Genomic DNA, 19,728 nt, shown 5'->3' with positions numbered 1-19,728 from the left:
ATTTTAGTCTCCTCAAAAGGTTTAGAGAAAGAATAAATCTTGAGCAAGTTCTTTTTAAATCATGAAGAATAAGACCCTAGAGTAAATATTTTCTTAATTATTGTATAGAATTTCAGAATGGGAAAGGATTTAGGACATAGTCTAGTTCTGGCCCACTAATTCCTAACTTTTTAGAGTTCCCCGTGTCTTTTTAAACGAAAATGGTCTTGATGATTTCCTTATTAGAGAAGTAAACAAATGCATACTGTTCAAAACAATTACATAAATGTATAATGAAAAATTACCTGTTACTCCTCTACGTAAATATAACTATTTCAAAATATATGTTGAGGGTTTTTTTCCTGTGGCTTGTACAGCTATATATGAATGGGATCATTCTATACATATTTTAATGTAATGGACATTTTTCCATGCTAACAAGAATAAATATCACAACATCATTCTTTATGGCTATAAAATATTTCATTATATGGTTTTAACACAATTTATTTAATGTCTGATTGATAGACATTTAAGCTGTTTCCTAACTGATGATACAGGTTGTCTCTTGTTCAAAAACATCTGAATTCTTTGTAATTGTTGCAAAACAGAACAGGAAATCATATGTATGCAGAGGTGATGGCTAAATGAAGTGGTTAGAAAGAGACAAAAGGAGTTTTTGAGGTGGGTTTCAGGCAGAATATTGCCTAAACCAAAACAACCAAATGATGTTGGTGGTAACCATGAAGAGGACTTTATAGTGAATGAATATATTTATATATATTTTGTGACAGGGTCTCACTCTGTCACCCAGGCTGGAGTGCAGTGGTGCAGTTTTGGCTTACTGCAACCTCGACCTCCCAGGCTCAAGCAATCCTCCTGTGTCAGCCTCCCAAGTAGCTGGGACTACAGGTGTGCACCACCATGCCCAGCTTATTTTTTGTATTTTGTGTGTGTGTGTGTGTGTGTGTGTGTGTGTGTGTGTGTGTGTGTTGAGATGGGGTTTCACTATGTTGCCCAGGCTATCTCCTGAGCTCAAGTGATCCTCTTACTCCAGCCTCCCAAAGTTCTGGGATTACAGATGTGCACCACCACACCCAGCCTAGGATGTTTTTTATATTACCCTGTTTATTCACATTGTTTCAGCAGTTTGCCCAGCAGCATTCCAAATACCTTACCTAAAAACTATAGGATTTGAATTTAGATTCTATAAAGAAATAACAGATTCATCAAGTTGGGAGAGCACCAACTGTTCAACTTTGAAAAATGGAGTTTCTAGAATTTCCAGGTTCATGGAGTGTTTAGTATACAGTATGAAAACAATGTTGGTTTTGTTTTTTTAATTCAGTGTTCTTATTTTACCATAGTACACATTCTAGTTTGTGCTTCACAGGAAGAGTACCCGAGGCCTTTACTATGCCTTCTTTAAATTCTTTGATGTAAGTTGGTTTAACAGGGCTAATTAGCTGGCCCAGGGTCAGAAATTTGCACAGTAGAGGCCGGGTGCAGTGGCTCACACCTGTAATCCTAGCACTTTGGGAGGCTGAGGCGGGCAGATCACGAGGTCAAGAGATTGAGACCATCTTGGCCAACTTAGTGAAACCCTGTCTGTCCTGAAAATACAAAAATTAACTGGGCATGGTGGCACGTGCCTGTAGTCCCAGCTACTCGGGAGGCTGAGGCAGGAGAATCGCTTGAACCCAGGAGGCAGAGGTTGCAGTGAGCTGAGATCGTGCCACTGCACTCCAGCCTGGGTGACAGAGTCTCAAAAAAAATAAAAAATAAAAAAGGAATTTGCACAGCAGGAATACAGAAGTTGAATAACCAGAGAGTATTTATTAAATTGCTGTGGCATTTTTGGTTTTTGTTTTTATTTTTTGTTGTACATTTCATTTATACTAAGAAATATTATTTCTTCTGTGTTTTGATTTTTCGATAGATAATACATCACATGGTTTTTAAAATCTCCATGTGTATTGTATACACTGAACAGTGTTCCTTCCAGTGATGTGCTTTAGACACTTAGTTTACTGTGATGACTATTGATAGCTGTACCCATTCAGAGACGTGTAATGGCCCTAATTCTGTACAGATGGTATAAGGTTAATGTTTCATATTAGAGCATAAACAGCTATTTAGATTTCTTTCTGATTTTGATAACATATTTTCCTGGAAAATTATCCATTTTATCCAAGTTTTAAACTTTGCTTTAGGCAGAGGTGAGAAATGCAGGCTCCTGTTCTTTTTGCGGTTCTTCCCCCCCACCCCCCGCCCCCCCGATTGCTTTGTGCACACGTGAGTATCTGTGACTGGCTAGTTAACGGATCTGTTTTCATTTATGATATTCTAAAAACCTTCTTGGGTTTATTTATTATTTCCTTTTTTGTTTGTTTTCTGATCCATTGATGTCTGCTTTTAACATTATTAATTTTTTCTTCCATTTTAGTTCCATTTTTTACTTTTCAAACATGTTCACCCAAATGCTAACTTGATTTATTTTCGTTATTTATTTTTTAGATATAAGAATTAATATGCATTTTGCTGCCTGGTGGCAACTGCTTTAATTGGGAGCTTTTTGTTTTTTTATTTTAAATTAATGGTGAAATGTTCGGTCATAATTTTTCAGCTGGTGTGTGTGTTTGTGTGTGTGCATGTTTATACATGTTTATATACACATACATACATATAGTTTTTGTTCTGCTGAATTTCCCCCTTTTGTCTTATTATTTTGGATAGTTGCTGTGCTGGTTCGTCTTTAAGGATCATCACTGGAGATGAAGTTTTCCCTAGGCTGCTGGTTTACAGGAGGATGAGGGGACACAGTAGTGTTCCAGATGACGCTGCCTTTCCTTCTGCCATGCAGTTGGGCCGCTTCCTGCAAATACTGCTAGCCTGTGCAGCTCGTCATGTTACCTCTGGTTATTAGGACTAAACTGGATCCCTTTGGAGTTTAAGAATTTGGGCTATTAATACCTTAAAATAAAGTTTGCGGTTTTTGCATCAGGTTCTCATTGCTAATTGTATATGATTTCCAGGAGGGAAAGTGGGAAGTACTGTCAGTGCTGTGTTCCCACCTAAACTCTGTATAAGTAGCTGAGTCTGTTCTAGTTAGACAGCTTAGTGTGCCTTCAGCCAAGGTTTACTTACGTGAATGTTTTTGAACTCTTTTTCTATCCCAAAGCACCTGAAGAGTACAACAGCCATAGAAACAGTACAAACTCTTTCAGTTGCCTGTTAATCATATTTTCTAAAAAAGGCAAAAGTGTACATTTCATTCTAAGTATTCTTTTACTTAATGAACAAGTGTCCATTGAAGTGCCAAAATGAGGAAGGTACTGGAAGGGATTAAAACTCTTTAAAGGCCAGACATGGTGGCTCCTGCCTGTAATCCCAATGACGTGGGAGGCTGAGGCAGGAGGATCACTTGAGGCCAGGAGTTATAGACCAGCCTGGGCAACAGAGCAAGACTCTATCTCTAAAAAAATTTTTTTTAATTATCCAGGCATTGTGGTACAAACCTGTAGTCCCAGCTACTCAGGAGGTTGAGGTAGGAGGATCACTTCAGTTCAGGAGTTCAAGGCTTCAGTGAGCTGTGATCAAGCTACTGCATCCAGCTTGGATGACAGAGACCTTATCCCCCCCAAAAAATCTATAAAAATCCATTAGATAATAAATGTTGGCCCAAAATTGAAGTCTAGCAGTACACTAGAATATTAATATTTTATGCCATTAGCATTATTTTTCTGCTTTTTGAAAAAAAATTATTAGTTATATATGTACATGGCTAAAGTGTCCAATAGTTCTACAAAGTTGGTTAAAATAGTCTCCTGTTTTCATTCCCCTACCCATTCCCCAGCCCCTATTTTCTTTGCTTTCCCTTCCCCGTTTACTCCTCTTCTGGGACCTTTTAGGTTTCTTAGCTCTAGCTAGCTAGCTGGCAAGTAAAGTAAAAAAAACTCCCTGTGAGTTTCTCTATCATTTTTCTGTGTTCTATTTTATTAGTTTTCACTTTAACCTTATTAGCTTTATTCTGCCGCTTTCAGTTTGGCTTACTCTTTTTTTCCTAGATTTTTAAGGTGATTGGGTAGATTATTGGTTGGAAGGCTTTCTTCTTTTCTAATATAGTCAGTTTAAAGCTATAACTTTCCCTCTAAGCACCACTTTAGCTGCATTCCATAAATTTTGGTATGTCATGTTTTCATTTTCATTCAGATCAAAATACTTTCTGATCCTCTTGTAATCTCTTCTTTGACCCATGAGTTATTTAGAAAAGTGCTTAAAATTTTTTACCCATTTGAGGATTTCCAAAATTTTCTTCTTTTGTTGATTTATAATTTAACTACTTCATAGTCAGAGAATACATACTTTGCAGGATTTCAGTCCTTTACAATTTAGCAATACTTGTTTATGACCTAGTGTATGGTCTGTCCTGGACAGTGTTTCATATGTTCTTAAAAACAATGGATTCTGTTGTTATCCAGTAAAGTGCCCCGCCTCCCTTCCCTCCCTTCCCTCCCTTTCCCTCCCTTTCCCTTTCCATTTCCCTTTTCCTTCCTTTCCTTTCCTTTGACAATCATCTATCTAATCTATCATTCGTCTGTCTAATCTATCTGTCCATCTAATCTATTTATTTTTTTAGAGATGGAATCTTGCTCTGTCACCCAGGCTAGAGTGCAGTGTTGTGATCATAGCTCACTGTAACCTTGAGCTCCTGGGTTCAAGCAATTCTCCCACCTTGACCTCCCAAAGCACTGAAATTACAGGCATGAGCCACCATTCCTGGCCATGGCTAATGTTTTTTTGTTTTTGTTTTTTTAAATTTTTGTCTCGCTATGTGGCAGTGGCTGGTCTTGAACTCCTGGGCTCAAGCAATCTTCCTGCCTTAGCCTCCTGAGTATCTAGAAGTGTCTTACTATAGATACATATTAGATCAAGTTGGTTGATAGTGTTGTTCAGGTCTTCTATATACTTGCTAATTATCTGTCTAGTTTTTTAATCTGTCTAGCTTCTATTCTTGATTTTAAATGCTAGATTATTGTATTGGTGTATCAGTAGTATTTTGGCCTGTAATTTTTCAGCAGCTAGATTTAAAAATGTTTATGCATTGGTTGTAAATCATACAAACTGGCTGGGCATGGTGGCTCATGTCTATAATCCCAGTACTTTGGGAGGCTTAAGTGGAAGGATTGCTTAAGCCCAGGAGCTTGGGATCAGTCTGGGCAACATAGCAAGACCCCATCTGCACAAAAAATAAAAATGTAGCCAGGCATGGTGGTACACACCTGTGGTCCCAACTATTTGAGAGGCTGAGGTGGGAGGATCACTTGAGCCCAGGAATTCCAGGCTGCAGTGAACTATGATCAGTCACGGCACTGCACTGAACCTGGGCAACAGAGCAAGACTATGTTTCTTAAAAAAAAAAACAACTCATACAAACTACTATAAGAAAGAAATTGTATGTGTGTGTGTGTATGAATAATATTCCATAAAGTTTGCTTGTAAGTCAATAAATATTTACAAGCAAATAATTTGCTTGTAATTCAAAACATATTTTTACAAGCCTCTGCCCACTGAAACTTATCGAGAAGGACAAGAAAGAAAACCCCAAAATATGTAATATGTTAGGTGGATGTTAGGTGATAATGAGTGCTGTAGAGGATAAATCAGTAAATAAGAAAAGAGGCTTTGGGTTGCCCAGGGAGGGTGGGCAGGACATTTGGGCAAAAGCCTGAGGGATGTAAGAGTTGGACAATCCAGGCAGAGGAACTGTATGTGCAAAGGCCCTGTGGTAAGAGCATTGCTTGGCAAATTTGCCAAGCAGCAAGGAGAGGCCTGTATGGCTTGAATAGAGAAGGTGGGAGACTCAGTAGCAGGAGGCAGTCGGAGAAGGGTGGAGTGGGCGCGATCACATAGAATGCTACAGGCCATTGCTAGAACTTGGCTTTTACTCTAAGTCACCAGGGCTGGCAAACTTTTTTTAAAGGACCAATAATAAATATTTTAGGCTTTGGGAGTCATACAGTCTCTGTTGGAACTGTTCAGCTCTGCCATTTTAGCCTGAAAACAGCCATAAACAATACATGAACGAATGGGGTTGTGTTTCAATAACGTTTTACTCGAGGATAACAGGCAGTGGATCTGTTTTGCCAAACCTGACCCCAATTTAGATGGAAAGTCATTTGAGAGTTTTTAATAGAGAAGACACTTAACTAACCCTTTTTTGAAAAAAGTATTTTAAAAGACTTTTTGTTCTGAAATAATTTTAGATTTACAGAAAGTTGCAAAAATTATAGAGGGTATCTCATTCACTCAGTTTGCTCTGATGTTAACAACTTATGTAGCCATATTATAGTTATCAAAACCAGGAAATTAATACTGATATAATACTCAGCCAAACTATAGACTTTATTTGAGTTTCCTGTTTTTCCACCTGGGTTCACCTTTCTGTTCCAGCATGCACCACGGAACACCACGTTGCAGTTAGCGGTTCTCATGCTTTAGCTTCCTCCTGTCCATGTTTGTGTCTTTCATGAACTTGGCACTTTTGATGAGCACTGGCACTGGTCAGTTATTTTGTAAAATGTCTCAGTTTGGATTTATCTGATATTTTCTCATGATTATATTTTGGCTATGCATTTTTGGCAAGAATAATATGACTTGCCTTTTTAAAAAGGATCCTGCTGTCTGCTTTGGTAAGGGCAAAAAGAAAGGAGACTACTTAGAAAGCTGTTGCCATAATCGAGGTGAGGCTTGGACTGGGAGACTGTTCATGGGGGTGATCAGGGATGGGTAAATTGTGAACATGTTTTTAACTAAATGGGTTCTAATAAAAAATGAGAACCATTGCTATAGCATCAACATACTATTAAGGACAAAGCTCCAATTAATGAACTTAAAATAGCCCTTTAAATGTTTTCTGTTTAGTTTTAGTTTTGTGCATTTGAATAGAAATATGTATCAAATTTAGGCTTAAATGTCAAATCTTCAGAGAGATTTTCTCTGAATGTAATGTTTAAGTAGGTCATCTCTGTTTTTCTTCTATTATTGCATTCTATTTTTATAACACAATATTCAGTTATATATATGCATACATATGTGTACATATTTTTGTTTGTTTGCTTATGAACTGCTTCTCTCGCCAGTTTTAAGTTCTACAAGCAGAGATCTTCTTTATTTACCAACCTATACTCAGAGCTTGATAATATGGATACAGTGGATCCATGTATGTATCCAGTATGGATACAGTGTGTATATCCATCCGTTTCTTTTCTCCACACTCTTCCTAATACTTGTTATCTTTTGTCTTTTTGACAGCCATCCTGACAGATGTGATGATATCTGATTGTGGTTTTAATTTGCATTTCCCTAATGATTAGCAGTGTTGAATATTTTTCATATATCTGTTGGCCATTTGTATGTCACCTTTTGGGAAATGTCTGTTCAGGTCCCTTGCCTATTTTTTCAGTGTTTTTTCTTACTCTTGAGCTGTTTGAGTCCCTTATATATTTTGGATATTAACTGTTTATCAGATGTGCAGCATGCAAATATTTTCTCCTAACCCATAGGTTGTCAGGCATGCTGTTAATTATTTCCTTTGCCATGTAGAAGAGTTTTAGTTAGATGTGATCCTATTTGTCTATTTTTGTTCTTGTTGCCTGAGCTTTTGGGGTCATATCCAAAACACCATTGCCCAGGCCAATGTCGTGTAGTTTTTCTCTTACGTTTTCTTCTGCCGTTTTAGAGTCTTCTTTTGTTTTCAATCCATTTTGAGTTGATTTGTATATTTGGTGTGAGGCGAAGGTCCACTTTCATTCATCTGTATGTGGATATCCAGTTTTCTCAGCACCATTTACTAAAGAAACTTTTTTCATTGAGTGTTCTTGGCACCTTTGTTGAAAATCAATTGACCATACATACATGAGTTCATTTCTAGGCTCTGTATTCTGTTCCATTGGCCAGTGTGTCTGCTTTTTAAAAATCAATACCATACTGTTTACATTATTACAGCTTCATAGTATAGTTTGAAATAATAAAGTGTGTTGCCTCCAGCTTTATTGTTTTTCCTCATGATTACTTTGGCTATTTGGTGTGTGTGTGTGTGTGTGTGTGTGTGTGTGTGTGTGTGGTTATATATGAATTTTAGGATTTTTTCCCATTTCTGAGAAAAATGTCATTAAATTTTTTGATAGGGATTACATTGAATCTGTAGATCACTTTGGGTAATAAGGACATTTAAATGATATTCATTCTTCCAATCCGTGAACAAAGATATCTATTTATTTGTAAATGTGTTCTTCAGATTATTTCATCAATATTTTATAATTTTTGGTGTCTAGTTCTTTCACTTCCTTGGTTAAATTTTTTCATAAGTATTTTTTTGGTAGCTATTGTAAATGGGATCGTTCTCTTGATTTCTTTTTCAGATAGTTCATTGTTAGTATATAGAAATGCTACCGATGTTTGTATATTGATTTTGTATCCACAACTTTACTGTATTTATTACTTCTAACAGTTTTTTAGTGGAATCATTAGGGTTTTCTGTATGATAAGATCATGTCATCAGCAAACAGTGACAATTTCACTTCTTCCTTTTCTATTTAGATACCTTTTATTTCTTTCTCTTGGCTAATTACTGTGTCAGGGACTTGTAGTATTATGTTGAATAGAAGTTGTGAGAGTGTGCTTCCCTGTCTTTTTCCAGATATTCAAGGAAAAGCTTTAATTTTTCACCACACAGTGTAACATTAGCTGTTGGTCTCTCATGTATATGGCTTTCTTGTGTTGAGGTGCATTCCTTCTGTACCTGAGTTGGTGAGAACTTTTTCATCATGAAAGCATGTTGAATTTTGTCCAGTGCATTTTCTGCATCTAATGAGATGATTGTATGGTTTCTGTCCTTTATTTTGTAATGTGAGTTATCACATTCATTGATTTGCGTATGTTGGACCATTCTTGGATCCTAGGGATAAGTCCCACTTGATCATGGTGAGTGATCCTTTTAATATGTAGTTGAATGCTAATATTTTGTTGAGGATTTTTGCATGTATGTTCATCACAAATATTGGCCTGTAATTTTCTTTTCTTGTAATGGCCTTGTATGGCTTTGGTGTCGGAGCGGCATTGGCCTCATTAAGAAGAGTTTGGAAGCACTCCCTCCTCTTCCACATTTTTGAAATAGTTTTGAGAAGGATTGGCATTTGTTTTTCTTCTCTCCTAGAACTGTTAAATTTGTAATTTGTGTAAAGTGACACAAATTACAGTTGTTTAAGTGAATCTTTTACTAGGTACATGAACTAGAAGGCAACATAGGATTTTGTGTAGTAGTACACGTGGATTACTTTGTTTTATAAATTTGATTACACATTACATAACAAATCTGTGTTCACGTAAGCTTATTCTTCTTGGTTCCCGTTTTGGACAGCCAGGGACCTGGAACTGGTCTTATTCACCTTTGTATTCCTGTTTCCTTAGGTGGACAAATCACTGTCTGTCATTAAATGCTTATCAAATTGAATTTCAGGTTGTTAAACACAGTAAAGTTCATAAAAACCATACTTGTTCATATTCTCCAAAATTGTAGATTGATGAGTGGTTAAATACTCATTGGTCAAATTTGTGAATGATAACTTATTTAAAAAGAAATCACTAATGTTTGGGCTTCTATAGAGGAAGTACAGAGAGTTTTGAGCTATATTCCAATTGTGTCTCCGTAGTTTGTTAAGACTTTGAAGGATTTGATCTCATGAAACTATCTTACACGAGTTGTTAGACTTAACAACAAAAATTAGAATTACTTTCAATTACAGAAATTAAAATAATTTTTGGTGTTATCGCTGTATTTAAAATTGATAGGTAGGTGTATTAGTCCATTTTCATGCTGCTGATAAAGACAAACCCAAGACTGGGTAATTTATAAAGAAAAATGGACTCACAGTTCCACATGGCTGGGAGGGCCTCACAATCATGGCAGAAGGCGAAAGGCATGTCTTACATGGCAACAGACAAGAGAGAAAATGAGAATCAAGTGAAAGGGGAAACCCCTTGTAAAACCATCAGATCTTGTAAGCCTTATTCACTATCACAAGAACAGTATGGGGGAAACCGCCCCCATGATTCAGTTATCTCCACAGGGTCCCTCCCTGAACACATGGGAATGATGGGAGCTACAATTCAAGATGGGACTTGGGTGGGGACACAGCCAAACCATATCAGTAGGGCTCTGGCTGGCTCAAAAATGTGGCCATGGCCCTGCAACCCACCCTGCAATGTCCCTGGCCTGGTTGTCCCTTGGGCTTCCTGGGGTCCTTGAAGGGGCAAGGATCTGGAGTTAGGAGGAGGATGATGTCTGGACACACACTGGAGAAATAATGCTCATAATTATTTACATGTGCCCATCACCTGTGCTCCACCCTGTTAATCAGTCCTTACAGCTATCCTAGAAATTGGTTTCACTTTGGCCCAATTCCACGGTCTTTGACATAGCATCAGAGACAGACTCAGTTTACCTCTTAGAGGAAAAAAGCTAATGGTGTTTATCTCTGTTAGACCCCTGGGAGCCAGAGCCCTGGAACAAGTCAATTCTTACTGTTGAACGTCACCTCTTCCAGGCAGCCTCTTCTGATGCTTCTACCCTCCAGGCTGGGTTAGGTCTGAACTTGGTTGAAAATGTCTGTTTAAAACATGCCTGCCATGCTTAGACTTGTTCACTGCAGTGGTTCCAGCCTGGCCTAGAGTAGGCATTCAGTAAATGTTTGTGAAATGTGAATATGTGATTCACTAAATCAATAACGAAAATAAAGTAAAATTAATAAGAAGTATTAGAATTTTGACTTGTTCATAATTTAAAAATACGCAGATCTGATAAATGTTTATTTCTAACTGATTGAAGTGCTCTTGATTCAGTTCTCAGTGTCAGTGTAATAATATTAACATGGTGTAATAGCAGTTTTTTATTACATAGTTTTATCATTTAATCTCATAATCTCTAAGGTATTTCCTTTTTTTCATAGAATAGGAAATTGAAACTCAGAGAAATGACTTACTTTAGAGTATACAGTTCAGTAGCTACAGAGGCAAACCTTGAACCTAGGTTTTATGATTCCAAGTAGAAAAATCTTTCTTCATATCGTGCAGCATCTGTCACTAATGCTATTCACTATAGTTTGGATGTTTTGATAGAAGTAGAAGTAGTTTTTGTGTTCAGTTTTCCTAGTGAATGCAACACAGACAATTAAAAATAATAACTTCAATATCTGCTTATTAGCAAGTGCTCAATGACATTCAGTAGTACAATAGAACAATACAGAAATGCAAATTTAATAAATTGTCTAAAAATTTAATGTATGGTTTTAATGAATGTTTTTATCATTCATTTCATTTTGAGTTCAATATTAATAGTTATAAAAATATAAAAACTTGAATATAGATACATTTTTTTTCTTTCCCAGACAGATATTGATTATGTACATGGTGTTGTAGCCAACCTGGAGAAAGAGTAAGTTCTTCTTAATTATAAACATAAAAATATTTTGGTTACTGTTATCTCTTGGGTTTCTTGCTAAAAGAAAATGCCTTCCTTGATAGTTCATTTCTCTGTGGAGTTCATTGTTTATTAGATCACCTCTGATTGGTATTTTATATCGTCATAAAGTAGGTGCATATATATCCAGTTATGTGATGGGATAAACTGGTGTATTTCATTATAGAAAAGACTTGAATGTCCTATGTATGTAACACTATTAAATAACAGTCTTTAATCTTGAAGACAGTGAATACAGAGAGAGTCATATGAGATTAAATCTTTCACACTGTATTTACCAGGCAAAATCTTTCTGCTCTCAGGGTAGATATTTAACATAGTAATTTCAGACCTCAACTTTAAACTATGTCTTAATATGTTCTATTCTGCAAAGACTGAGTAGCAGTTTACTATGAGCAAGGCACATGGTAGGTAACAGAAGGAAAGCTTAGTAAGTTTCAGATATTATTTTTTATAATATTGCCTTAATAGTTTCAATAGTGTAATAAAATTAGTCTTGCTATGAATTTCTTCATTAAATTGTATCTGTTTTTTGTCCCTAAAAGACATAGCTTCTACTTAAAAAGAAAAGACAAAAAAGAAGCAACAATCATTTGCTAACCCTACATTTAAAATAATGTGGCTCCTTGTCTATCAAAATGTTAAAACTGAATATTTAAAAACATTATAGTTCAGGATTAAATTGTTATTTATGTGATTTTTCTGAAGTGCTGAGTTTCTTGGAAGTCCTTATAGAAACACAATTTGGCATAGACTTCTTAAGTAAAGGAACAGGGCAATAATGATTGGTCCCCTTTCCCACTGACCTCAGGGACAAGTCTGTGGGCTTATGCAAGGATTCTGTTTACATCTTCCTCAGTGTGTAGAAAACCAAGTTCAGACAAAAAGTACAGTTAAACACTAAGAACATTGGTGCAAAGGCAGGCAGTTGCACTAGCATTTTGTGGAGATTTGCAAAAATGAATCAAAGGAGAATACAAATGCAAAAGAAATTACAATTCAGTCAGTACAGACTAATTAAAAAACTTTAGAAAGGGTTCTTAACCTCAGCCCAATGGACATTTTGGGCCAGATAATTTTTTGTTGTGGGGGCTGCCGTATGCATTGTAGAATGTGGGGCAGGATCCCTAATGTCTACCCACTAGGCGTCAGTAGTACTGATGACAGTTGTGGCAACCAGAACGTCTTCAGACATTGCTAAATGTCCTCCAGAGGGACAGAATCACTCCCAGTTGAGAAACGCTGGTTGAGAATGACATGTGGTTTGTAACCCACAACCGAAGCTTCTTGAAGATGTAAGAGCTTTGGTTTTTGCAAAAATATATGTATTTAAAGACACATATATACTTATTTGTTTTTCTTCAATTTTCTATTTTCTGTGAGACCTTGATTTTTTTTTTTAAATTCAGATACATTTTAGGAACGTTAATGCCTGCAGTTGGCTTAGGATTTCTATGCTACTTTAATAAGAGCAGTATTTTATACTTTTTAAAGCATTACTTTAAAAAAAACTTTTGCTATTGGAAAAAACTGTATTTTCTGTAAATGAAATCAGTGATGAGCTGCTCCTTTTAACACCTTGCGGCCATAACATTATACCTTGCTACAAATGATTACTGATGTGTTTTATGTTAAACACAGTGTATTGAGCTTTAAGATAAATAAAATCCCACAGAACTTAAGTAACTCAGCTAACCTTTCTCATAATAGATTTTCTAAAGAAATCAGTTCTGGCTTGGTGGAAGTCATATCACCCCCTGAAAGCTATTATCCTGACTTGACAAACCTAAAGGAGACATTTGGAGACTCCAAAGAAAGAGTAAGGTGAGCATGTGCTGTTTAAAGTCCTCCACACTTGTGAGTGTAAATATTTAATACATGTAGTTTTTATTTATCGAAGCTGAAAACATTTTAGAGTTGAATTTGGTAAAATCTTCTAGGTAAGTCTCATTAAGTCCAGGACAGCTTGGAAATAATGTAGAGTTTTCTTAGAATATGTAAAAACTTAATATCAGCTTTTATTTTACTCTGTTTTCTTAAACTAGCTTTTAGAGCCACTTCTCTTATTTAACTTTGATCAAGAGTGTTTCTGTAGGCTACTAGGAATTCACTGACAGGGTTTAATACTGTAAATTTAAATACAAATTTTTTAAAGCATTCAATACATATTTACGAACTTTGATCTGCTTGCAAACAGTCCTACGCACCAGAGCAGGGACCCTAAAAGTGTAATTTTTGAAGCACTCGTTTGATGAAACATTAAGATATTACTGAAAAAAGGGTCCGTGTTCAAGGAAGTTTGGAAAAATATGTATTAAGACTTTTTTTTCCAATAAATGTCTTTACTGCTGGATATTTTCGTGCTTCTTATGAATTAATATGTTTCTAGAAGGGGAACATGTATACATACTTACTTGATATTAGACTCATTTTTTTCCTCAGGACAGCTTGAGGATTAGTGTTCTTGGGAATACATTTTGATAAAGTCTTCATTAGAGGAAAGTGAATTTTCTTTGACTCTTTGTCCTAAGTGAGAGAGTGTGTGTGTGTGTGTGTGTGTGTGTGTACATATACATAGATGACATGTTATATAGTCACTTGAGGTTTATACATTTAATCTTATTTTACTAAATTTGAGTCTGATTCCTAACTTTTTGAAAATGTTTATTTCAGATGGAGAACAAAGCAAAACCTAGATTACTGTTTTCTAATGATGTATGCTCAAGAAAAGGGCATATATTACATTCAGGTAATTGTGGTTTTTCCTTTAATGTTTTTCACACTTGTAAAGAAAAAGTGTTATCAAGGGTATGTTTTCATTAAAACAGGAAGTTTTGAAAGTGCAAACCCTCTGACATCTGACAAATCCTAACTCTCAGAGCAGAGGGGTCTCCATGGTAACTGAGCGTGTGGGCTCTGATGTTTCTCCACTGAGTAGGGAAGCCAGCCCTCCACCTAGCGGGGGACCTGCAACTCACTTATCTTTTTCCTCTTATCCTCCCATCCCCCCATCTTCTCTCCCCTCTTCCCTCTCTCCACTGTCAAGAAGAACTAAGATGTCATTATTTGGCAGATTTTAAAGAGGAATTTTCTTACAATTTTTCTTTAGTGGTCTTACAATGAAATAATTTTTTTTGTAGGCCACAATACTGTTACCACTATTTTGAAGATAATAAAATTGACATTTAACAGTCCAATTTTTTTTTTTAGCAGCACAACAGTCCAATTTTTACCAAGAACACAATATGTCATGGGATTACAGACATGAGCTGCTGTGCCTGACATGTGGCATGTTTTAAAATTAGGAAGCATGAGGCCTCCAACTGTGTTCTCTTTTTTAAGACTGTTTTGGCTGTTTAGGGTCACTTGAGACTCCATGTAAATTTTAGGAGGATTTTTTTCTATTTCTGTAAAAAATGCCTTGGGGATTTTGGTAGGGATTGTATTGAATCTATAGATCACTTTAGGTAGTGTGGACATTTTAATATTATTAAGTCTTCCAATACATGAGCCCAGGATGTCTTTCCATTTATTTGTATCTTCTTTGATTTCTTTTAGAAATGTTTTGTAGAAAAATTTCGCACCTCCACATTTAGGTTTATTCCTAAGTATTTTATCTTTTTTGATACTATAGTAAATGGGATTGTTTTCTTGATTTTTTTTTTTTTTGGATTGGTCATTGTAGTATATAAAAATACAACTGTTTTTGTGTGTTGATTTTGGATCCTGAAACTTTGCTGAAATCATTTATTAGTTGTAGTTTTTGGTGGATTCTTTAGGTTTTTCTACATATAAGATCATTTCATCTGCAAATAGTGATAATTTTACTTCTTCTTTTCCAGTTTGGTACCTTTTACCTTTTTTTTGCTTAATCGCTCTAGTTAGGATTTCCAGCACTATGTTGACTAGTAGTGGTGAAAGTGGGATTCCTTGCCCTGCTTCTAATCTTAGAGGGAAAGCTTTCATTTGTTTGCTGCCAAGTGTGATATTACCGATGGGCTTTTCATATATTACCTTTATTTTGTTAAATAAGTTTTTTTCTATTTCTAGTTTGTCACATTTTTTTTAATCAAGAAAATGTCTTGAATTTTGTCAGATGCTTTTCCATACCAATTGAGATGATCATGTGTGTTTTTCTTCCATTTTGTTAATGTAGAATATGTTACACTGATTGATTTTTGTGTGTTGAACGATCCCTGTATTGCAGGTATAAATCCCACTTGGTTATGGTATATATAATTTTTATAATGTGCAGTTTAATTCCATTTGCTAGTGTTCTGTTGAGGATTTTTGCATCAAGGATATTGGTCTGTAGTTTTCTTGTGTCTTTGTCTGGCTTTGGTGTCAGAGAAATGCAGGCCTCCTAGAATGTGTTTGAAAAGTGTTCCCTCTGTTTCAGTTCTTTGGAAGATAGCTGTATGAGGAGGACGGATGTTAATTCTTCTTTAAGTGTTCAGCAGAATTCTCCAATGAAGTTCTCTGGTCCTGGGCTTTTCTTTGCTGAGAGATTTTTTATTACTGCTTTAATCCCCTGAGTTCTTATAAGTGTGTTCAAAGTTTTTATTTCTCCATGATTCATCCATGGAAAGTTGTATGTTTTTAGAGGTTTATCCATTTCTTGTAGATTATCCAATTTGTTGGCACATAATTGTTCCTAGTAGTCTCTTGTAATTCTTCTATTTCTGTGATATCAGTTGTTATGTTCCCTCTTTCATTTCTACTTTTAGTTATTTGAATCTTCTTTCTTTTTTTCTTAGCTAATCTAGCTAAGGGTTTATTAATTTTATTGATCTTTTCAAAAACCAACTCTAGGTTTCTTTGGGTTTTTTTCTGCTTTTTTTTCTATTTATTTTTTTCTATTTATTTATCTGATCTAATCTTTATTTTTTTTCTCCCTTCCGCTAATTTTGGGTTTAGTTTGTTTCTTTTTTTCAATTTCCTTGAGGTATGAAGTTAGGTTGCTGATTTTTAGATCTTTCTTCTTTTTTTATGTAAATGTTTACTGGTATAAACTTCCCTCTTTGTATGGCTTTTGCTGTATATCATACATTTTGGTTTTTTTTTCTTGTTTTCATTTGTTTCTGGATTTTTTTCTAAATCCCTTGTGATTTCTTCTTTGACTCGTTGGTTGTTTAGGGGCGAGTTCTTTAATTTCCACACATTTGTGTATTTTCTGGGTTTACTTTTCTGCTATTGACTTCTAGTTTCATTTTGTTGTAGTCAGAGAAGATACATTGCATAGTTTTAGTCTTCTTAAATTTGTTGGCAGGCGGCACCGGCTCACACCTGTAATCCCAACACTTTGGGAGGCTGAGGTGGGCAGGTCACTTGAGTTCAGGAGTTCAAGAGTTCAAGACCAGTCTGGGCAACATGACGAAATCCTGTCTTTACTAAAAATACAAAAAATTCACTGGGCATGGTGATGCATACCTGTAGTCCCACCTACTCAGAAGTCTGAGGTGGGAGTATCAGTTGAGCCCAGGAGATCGAAGCTACGGTGAGCCTTGTGCCACTGCTCTCCAGCCTGGGTGACAGAGTGAAAACCTGTCTTAAAAAAAAAAATTGTTGGCTGGGCATGGTGGCTCACGCCTGTAATCCCATCACTTTGGGAGGCTGAGGTGGGCGGACCACAAGGTCAGGAGATCGAGATCATCCTGGCTAACTTGGTGAAACTCCGTCTCTACTAAAAATACAAAAAATTAGCTGGGCGTGGTGGCGGGCGCCTGTAGTCCCAGCTACTCAGAGAGGCTGAGGCAGGAGAATGGCGTGAACCCGGGAGGTGGAGCTTGCAGTGAGCCGAGATGCGCCACTGCACTCCAGCCTGGGCGACAGAGCGAGACTCCGTCTCAAAAAAAAAAAAAAAAAAAATTGTTGAGACATTATGGGGCCTAACATGTGGTCTGTCTTGGAGAATGTTCCATATGCTCTTGAGAAGAATGTGTATTCTGCTGTTGTTGGGATCAGTGTTCTTTATGTCTGTTGGGTCCGTTTGATTATAGTGTTGTTTAAGTCTGATGTTTCCTTATTGATCTTCTGTCTGATCTATCCATAACTGAAAGTAGAATATTGAAACCCCCTACTATTATTGTGTTGGTATTTGTTTCTTCTTTCAATTCTGTCAGTGTTGACTTCATATATCTGAGACCTCTATTATTAGGTGCATTTTTATTTAGAATTGTTATGTCTTTTCAGAGATTTGACTGACCCTTTTATTGTTGTATAATGTCCTTCTTTGTCTCTTTTGACAGTTTTTGTCTTAAAGTCTTATTTTGTCTAAGTATGGCCACCCTTGTTTTCTTTCGGTTCTGGATTGCATGAATTATCTTTTTTCATTCTTTCACTTTTAACCTATGTGTGTCTTTTGATGTAAAGTAAGTTTCTTGTAGATAGTATACTAATGGATCTCATTAAAAATTTCCATTTGGCCTAACTGTGTCTTTTAATTGGGATGTTTGACTTAAAGTTATAACAATCTTTTTAAAGCTGATTACTTCAATGACAAATAAAATCTCTACTCTTTTACATCTCTGTCTCCCCTGCACTCTATTTTACCAATGACACCAGTGACCTCTTTTTATATTGCATATACATTAACTTAGATTTATAATTATTGTTTGTGCTTTTGGTCTTTAAGAAGTGATTTTAATGTGATTAAAAGATTTGAAAGGGGTACCAGATTTTAAAGTGATTCATGCATCTGCATTACCTTACTACATCTATATTTAATCTGTATATTTACCTTTACCAGGGAGTTTTATGTTTTTATATGGTGCTTTATTACTGCTTATTGACCTTTCACTTCAACTTGAAAATGTTCCTTCAGCAGTAGGGCAGGTCTAGTGGTGATGAACTCACTCAGCTTTTGTTTATCTGGGAAAGTCTTAATTTCTTTCTTTCTTTCTTTTTTTTTTTTTTTTTTTTTTTTTGAGGTGGGGTCTTGCTCTGTTCCCCAGGCTGGAGTGCAGTGGCACGATCCCAGCTCACTGCAACCCCCACCTTGCTGCGCCCAGCCTGAACATTCTTTTTTTGTTTGTTTGTTTTTGTTTTTGTTTTTTGAGACGGAGTCTTCCTTTGTCGCCCAGGCTGAAGTGCAGTGGCTCGATCTCGGCTCACTGCAAGCTCCACCTTCCAGGTTCACGCCATTCTGCCTCAGCCTCCTGAGTAGCTGGGGTTACAGGCGCCCACCACCACACCCAGCTAGTTTTTGTATTTTTAGTAGAGACGGGGTTTCACTGTGTTGTTCAGGCCAGTCTCGAGCTCCTGACCTCAGGTGATCCACCTGCCTTGGCCTCCTAAAGTGCTGGGATTACAGGTGTGAGCCACCGCACCTGGCCTTCTTTACTTTTGAATTACAGTTTTGTCAGATATAATATTCTCGGCTGGCTGGTTTTTGTTTAGTATGTTTTAGCACTTTGAACATATCATTCCACTCTCTTCTAGCCTATAAAGTTTCTGCTGGGAAATCTGCTGATAATCTAATAGATGTTATCTTGTATTTGTTGGGTCACTTTCCTCTTATGGCTTTCAAGATTCTTTCTTTGTGACTTTTGACAACTTCATTATGATACTTCTTGGTGTAGATCAATTTATTGTAGTTGGGGTTCTTTGAACTTTTTGAATTTGTATGTCCATTTCTATCCTTATATTTGGGAAGTTCAAATAGGCTCTCTTCTCCTTGTACAACTCTCATAATGTGTATGTTGTTTCACTTTGTGCTGTCCATAGGTCCCTTAGGGTATCATTATTTGTCTTTTATTCTTTTTTCTTTTTGCTCCTGTGCCTCAGTAATTTCAAAAGTCCCATCCTTAAGTTCACTGATTCTTTCTTCTGCCTGCTCAGGTCTGCTGTTTAGTCCTTCTAGTGAAATTTTCAATTCAGGTTTTGTATTCTTCAGTTTCAGAATTTCTGTTTGGCTCTTTATAGTTTCTATCTCTGTTGATATTCTCATTTTGTTCATGCATCATATTCCGGATTTCATTTAGTTGTCTATCTCTGCTCTCTTTTAATTTACTGAGCAATCTTATAAGAGTTATTTTGAATTACTGGGCAATTCATATGTCTTCATTTCTTTGGGGTTGGTTTCCGGAGTTTTAACTTGTTCCTTTGGATATACCATATTTTTGTTTATTTGTGTATCTTGTTTTTTGTTGTTGGGATCTTGGCATTTGAAAAATCAGCCACCTCTCCCAGTCTTTCCAGTTTGGTTTTGT

The 19,728-nt window shown here is 36.3% G+C and overlaps 1 protein-coding gene across 3 annotated transcripts in view; it reads left to right on the top strand.

The window, feature by feature from the left end:
• MGAT4A (alpha-1,3-mannosyl-glycoprotein 4-beta-N-acetylglucosaminyltransferase A) overlaps positions 1 to 19,728 on the top strand; it is a 114,684-nt gene that overhangs the window by 69,518 nt on the left and 25,438 nt on the right. For all 3 annotated transcript variants that reach the window (XM_030827672.1, XM_030827669.1, XM_030827671.1), the window contains exons 6-8: positions 11,427 to 11,473; positions 13,229 to 13,342; positions 14,192 to 14,267. In XM_030827672.1, the coding sequence (XP_030683532.1) occupies positions 11,427 to 11,473; positions 13,229 to 13,342; positions 14,192 to 14,267 (237 nt within the window). The remainder of the gene's footprint in view (positions 1 to 11,426; positions 11,474 to 13,228; positions 13,343 to 14,191; positions 14,268 to 19,728) is intronic.

The sequence above is a fragment of the Nomascus leucogenys genome, chromosome 14 (genome assembly GCF_006542625.1).
Source record: "Nomascus leucogenys isolate Asia chromosome 14, Asia_NLE_v1, whole genome shotgun sequence".
In the NCBI taxonomy this organism is placed as follows: domain Eukaryota; kingdom Metazoa; phylum Chordata; class Mammalia; order Primates; family Hylobatidae; genus Nomascus; species Nomascus leucogenys.
The sequence above is the reverse complement of the archived record's forward strand: the minus strand, read 5'-3'. Positions and strand labels throughout refer to the sequence as shown.